We start from the raw sequence: 6,000 nt of genomic DNA on the forward strand, positions 1-6,000 counted from the left end.
GGACTTATGATTTGTCAGGTTTTACTCATCATCATTTCTGAACCCTTGTAAAAACCCATTTTACGGATGATGAAACTGAGATTTAGGAAAGGCTAAGTCACGTGCCCAAAATCACACAGCTGAAAATTGCAGAGCTGGGTCTGAGCCCAGGGGTATGTCTCAACTACATGCTGCTCCACATCACTGCACAGGAAAGAGTCCGGAATCCAATAGTTCACAGCTGCCTTGATCAAGCCGGGGAAGTTCCAGCTAAGAGCAATTTTTATTAATCTGAGAAAAAAATCAAGAGGCAAAAGGACTGGGATGTGTGCCTCGCTCCCCCTGAACGCCCACACTGCAGGTGAGACTCCGGCGATTACACAGACTCAGAGCGGGTTGCTGCGTTGATACCACTTTGGCCCTCCCAGCTCACTCCCAACTCTTTCTCACTCTGGAAGGAAACATTCAGGAGGAGACCAAACCTCCAATTTTCTTGCATAATTTTGGCAAAGCTCCAGTTTCAGATCTCTACCTATCCACCAGCTGCCACCGCACAAGCCTAGCCCTGAATACACTCGCTTTGGTGATGAGACTTGTCTCTACCGCCACACTGGGTGGGCATCATGTTGACCATAGAACATCGATGCATAATCAGCAAACTCTTCCTTTGACTCGAACAAGTTCCAACCCTAAATTGTTAAAAGTATTGCCTACCAAGTCAGCAGTAATTGCTTACAATGTTATTCCAAAAGGGGATGTTTGAAAGCAAAAGGAGAAAGCAGCTGTAACACAGAGGAACAGATGCCAGGCGGACAGAGTCCACACAGGGACGAGCTACCCACCACATCCGGCGCCTTCTGGATCTGCGAAGCCAGCTGGAGAGAGTGATTGGCTGACGAGAGCTGCTCCCTTAAGGTCTCCGCCTCTCTCTGAGCCACCTCTGCCCTCTGAAGGAAATGAAAGGGTGAGGAGAGAAAGTACATTCAGTTTAACAACTGACAATTATTACAAGAACATTCATCAATTCATGCCTGACTGACTATAATTGATTTTCCTAAACACTCAACCTAATAAATGCTAGAAAAAAACATAGAATGTGATGGATTTTTATTTTAAACAGTACAAGGAAGAAATAATTGAGCGATTATGACAGTAATTTAACGCTAGGAGCAAGGAATCCCCTGCTGATAGTAATGCTCCGGCCCACTGAATTTCCCAGACTGAATAAATACAAGTGGAAATAGAGTCTTTTGATTCAATTTCTTTCTATTCTCATAGACCAAGAAGATTTTATTGCAGGATTACTCCTGGGAGTAATTCTCACGGGTAAACAGTGAATTAAAGACACTCTGGCCATTCTCTTCCTAAAAACATGCACAATGTTGTGGTTGTTTTCCTTCGGCAAGTATTTCCATAAATGTACAGGGTGTAAATGCCACTTCTTTTGTGAGGGCCAGGCTTATTTCAACATAGTTAACCCTTCACCGGACAAAGTTTTCTAATGCCGATGCTGGCATTCCAACCAGCAGGCCGATCTGGGGCCAGAGGCGGGAGGGCAGCCCAGGCCCACTGGGGTGTGGAGAGGCATGGAGCTGACTGCAGGACAGAGGCCCAGAGAGGAATGGGCAGACGCTTCCATCGCCTACATGTAATTCCTGGCCAGGGAAACCAATACCACTGGATAGCAAATCAGGATTTCCCACTGGATGGCGAGAATAGGTCATTCCAGTGCCTGCCACCTGAGAGGGCACTGTGGTGCAGTGGGCAGGAATTGGGCGTTTGGGGACAGAGGGACCAGGGGAAGGGGAAGTTATCTAAGCTCACTCAACTTCCACCTACCCATCTCTAAAATGGGAACACCACCTCCCTCTCAGGGACCTTGCAAGGATTAACATCTACAGAAGTGCACTGTACATAGAGCTCATTCAGAAGTGTTTTATTAATGGGCTTGTCCTGATTTTATAATCATAATTGAGACCAAACTCTAAGATGGGTAAGAAAGGTAGCTAATTGACATTGGACTGAGAAGTATCGTGCTTATTCTACTAGACTTACATTCAGTTAAAAGAAAAGATTGATGAGAAAAGCCTGGCTGAGCAGGGCTATATTGTGTTTTCTCATTTTGTGGTGTGATGTCATGTGTCTACTAATTGCTAAGAAAGACCGAAAAAGAGAAACAAGAAGTTAGTATGCCTCAGTACTTGCTGATCAATCCAGTTGTACGAAGAATGGATTTGGTAGCTTTAAGCGATCACGTGATGGCAGTGTGACTCTATCTGTTCCGCATACAGACAATTTAGGGTATTTCTAAAAGCAGTTACTTCTGCCTAGGGTGGTGCTGGTGGCCGCCTGCCCTGCTTTTCTGGGAGCTCTTGGAATTGCACTCAATCAAATTCACAGGCTCCTGGCCAAGCCTGTCTGTACTCGAGCAGCCAACTCCCACCTTCTTTGCTCTAAACCCAACAGGAAAGGCAGCAATGTGACCCGCATGGCGAAGATGGCAGGGGTGATTTCTAATTCATGCTAACTGCAGGAAAGTCTCCTCTTGAGTGAAAAAAATTTTCCCCAGTTTATTTTCAGATGTGCCAGTCCACGTTTTTCTGATAAATGTCACATTACTGAAGAGTTTACTCTTTGCTTTCTAGTCAGCTAAACCCTCGGGCATAACATCTCCTTGACTCTGCCAGGAATAAGGTGCATTTTGACATAGTTCTAGTCTCTTTGACTAGGAAAAATGTTTCTTAGCCTGGTGGAGAAGCTGTTCTGGGAGCAGCCAAGGAACAGCATCGCTGCCCGCCTCACTTGGAAACACTGGCTCCGAAGTGCTCTTGGAACCACCAGAGCCCAGGCAGGCCTAGGCAGTGGGTTCATGACCAGGAGAGGAACACATGAGGGCCTTTAGCTGTTCGGAGCAGAGTGCCGTCTCATCAAATGCCAGTGGCTCACAGAATAAGGGATCTAGCTCATCCTCAGTTTGCATAATTTCTCCAAAGCTTCTGCACTTTATTCAGTCTCCAAATTCATGTACAGAGTAGCTCTGTGGCCTATCTATGGTGGTCACAGCCTTTTATCACATTTTGGCTTGACTTGGTTACTCCAGTGCAACTTTTTGATTGCTTAGGATTGATATTATTTATTTAGGATTTATACCTTGAGTATATATATATAAAAAAAGTTGAGGTGGAATTACATGCAGATGATGGAAGCATCCAAACATGGACAAAGCTGAACAATTAAAAATAAAAACAGGCCTGAGTATGGCTGAAAGAGGGAGATTCTTTAGTTGTAAATTTAGCCCCATCTTTGGTAGTGAGGCAGAAAGAAAGGGGGTGCTGTGCTGGGTCAGCGCCATGGTTTCCAAGGTCTGCCATCTTCCGGATGACCACAGTCTAATCAGATAAAATCATGTTTCTAGAACTGAAATCAATGACTGAAGGTGGAAAGCTTTGGCGCTGTGTTCTGATCTGGAACCCCAGAGAGATGTGGCTGCTATGAGACACTCAATTCTGTTTCCACTGATGGGATCCCACCCACCTCCCCTGTCCCTCCAGAGGCAGAGCCTGGGGACTAAGGCCAGGGCTTCAGCAGGCAGCTGGCGGCAGCTCCAGGTGTGATTCAGTGGCCACCAGATTATGAGAACAGCACCCTGCCAAGCCTGAGCTGCTCTCCTGGTAGATTTCTCTTGCTAGCTGCTGCTTACTTTCTGAACTTTTCTAAGAAGTGAGAGTAAATGCTGGAAGCACAGGGAAAGTAAAGAAGAAGCTAGAGCCCTGAGGTGACTCCATTTCAGTGATTCTCTAGGAGGGAGGTCAGAAAGCTATATCAAGAAGTTTACTGCCATGTGTCCCAAGCTGGCCTTGTGTTGGCAACCAAAGTCCCCATTCAGACCTGCTGCCTGTGTTTCTGGGGACTTGGCACATACCGGTTTAGATTTCTTTCTCAGGTCGGCCAGGCTGAAAGCTGGAACTACACCAAGGCCACCCATGTAAATGCTGCCTGTCACAGCCTGAGCCACAATTTCAGAAAAACCAGAAGAGCAAATTTTCTGTCCTCCTCCTGCCACAAGGGGTGGCCACAGGGGCTCTCTCTAGGGCTCACTGGCCTGTTGGACCTGGGCCGAGAGTCCAATTTATTATGTGGAGAAACCAAGGTTCCCAGGAGACCCAAGGAGTGACCAGAAGCACAGACATGGTTTGCTTAGTTGCAAAGAGTCCGGGTGAAACCTGCACCTCCTTAGCACCTACAGGGTGTCCGCATAGATGGGCTGTACCCCAAAAGGGCGTGCTTGCAACAGGTGCTGAAAATATTTGCTGGATGAAAGAGGGTTTGAGGATGCGGGCTCTCTCAGAGGTGTGAATTATTGCCCTCAGTCTATACATGGGGAAACAGGTACTGGAAGACTGGGGATTTGCTCATGGGTGGAAAATAGAGAGCTAGGATGCAAATCCTGCCATTCTTCCCTATAGGAACTCAGAAACCTTGGTCAAAGAAAATGCCACGCCTTGCTCTGAGTTCTTTTTACTCTTTGCATCTTTCTCTACACTTGGCTCCTCTTTGGTGAAGTTAAGCTGTGGTTTCCAACTTAACCTCAACCTGAAGGATCTTCTGTTAGGACAGTCTGCTCCTCAAGAATCAGGCTGGTTACAGGAGGACCACTCACTGAAAGGACTTCCTCCTGCCCCTGCTGTGGCTTTGTGCCCTGGCAACTCAAATCAGCACTGCTCTGAAGGAGGGGCAGGTGATGGTGAAGCCAGAGAAGCTGACGGAGCTATGAAGCCCACAGAAAGGGTTTCATGTGGTTGCAGAGTGCACAGTTGTGGTTTCTTATTTCCCATGAAGTCTCAAAAGTTCTGAACCTCTACTGTCATCAATTCAGAAAATGAGTATTAATGCAACTGCCTTGAAGTTTAACAAACAGGTGCAAATGAGACCTGGACCCGATAGGCAGTAGGTTGCAGATGACTCTTCCACTTCTCCACAATAGAAACACAAATATTTTAGCAATCAAATAGAGCTTCACATCTCTGTAGAACATTCTGACTATAAACCTAGTGAAAAAATAATGTTATATGACAATGAACTAGTAAATTGTTCCTCCTGGAGATCTGCCCTGATGGGAAAGGCAGCTGAACCAGATGCCTGGCTGTGCCTGCACTGGTGTGCGCCTCCCTGTACTCTCCTCCGGCCCAGCCCACCTCTGCCTCACCTCTACCGGGATGGCCTCATTTCAGGCCCATGCCATCTTTGCCTTGATCTACTACGATAGCTTCTTATCGCTCCCCTGGCTTCTGGTCTTTCTACTCCCAACTGTTCTCCAATGCTTAGCCAGAGTGATCCTCCCAGATCTCAAATCTGACCTTACTCTCACCTGTGATTCTCCACTGTTCTTGGGAGGAGGCCCTCTACACATCTGGATGGATTCCTTCCCATGGGCCTACTCTCCCTCCCTGCGCCTCCTGGTTCTGGCTTTACAGAAAGCCCTGGAGCACCCAACCAGAGCTCACCATGCCCATCTTCCTCATGTCTGCTCAGGGAGTTTTTCTCCCTGTTGAGTCGTCCTTGTCAATCCATTCAGTCATTTAGTTCAATTCCTATTTCTGTTCACTCTGTGCCTGATCCCGTCTCATACTCTCAAGTGAGGGTTGGCCTGTATCTGCCTGCACTGCTCTGGTGACAAGATCACTGCCTTCAGTGGCAGCTTTAGGCACCTCTGGAAAGTCAGAACTGAGAGCGAACTTCCCTCCTGTCAGACTCAGCCATGAAAAAGCCCGACCCCTTCCCTTGACCAGAGCTAGGGAGCTACAAGGACAGAACTCACAACGTCCCCACCCTAGGTCTTCCCCTTTGAAATCTTTTAACATCTCATGTTCCTGAAATTATTCCTCTGGTGCATGATGTCAAGTCCCTCTGTCTTCTTTCCCTGCTCCCCAAAGATTAGGAATGTCTTCAAACCTTCTGTGCATCTTTTATGTTAGGGTCCCTCCCCTGACTCTGAATGTACTTCATGTACTTCAAGTACCC

At 47.1% G+C, this 6,000-nt stretch overlaps 1 protein-coding gene across 2 annotated transcripts in view; it reads right to left on the reverse strand.

Moving 5' to 3' along the window:
• Positions 1 to 6,000, reverse strand: part of CUX1 (cut like homeobox 1) — a 347,921-nt gene that overhangs the window by 93,058 nt on the left and 248,863 nt on the right. For both annotated transcript variants that reach the window (XM_015594614.2, XM_015594613.2), the window contains exon 10: positions 822 to 926. In XM_015594614.2, coding sequence (XP_015450100.2) covers positions 822 to 926 — 105 coding nt within the window. The remainder of the gene's footprint in view (positions 1 to 821; positions 927 to 6,000) is intronic.

The sequence above is a fragment of the Pteropus alecto genome, unplaced genomic scaffold (genome assembly GCF_000325575.1).
Source record: "Pteropus alecto unplaced genomic scaffold, ASM32557v1 scaffold68, whole genome shotgun sequence".
Taxonomy (NCBI): Eukaryota; Metazoa; Chordata; class Mammalia; order Chiroptera; family Pteropodidae; genus Pteropus; species Pteropus alecto.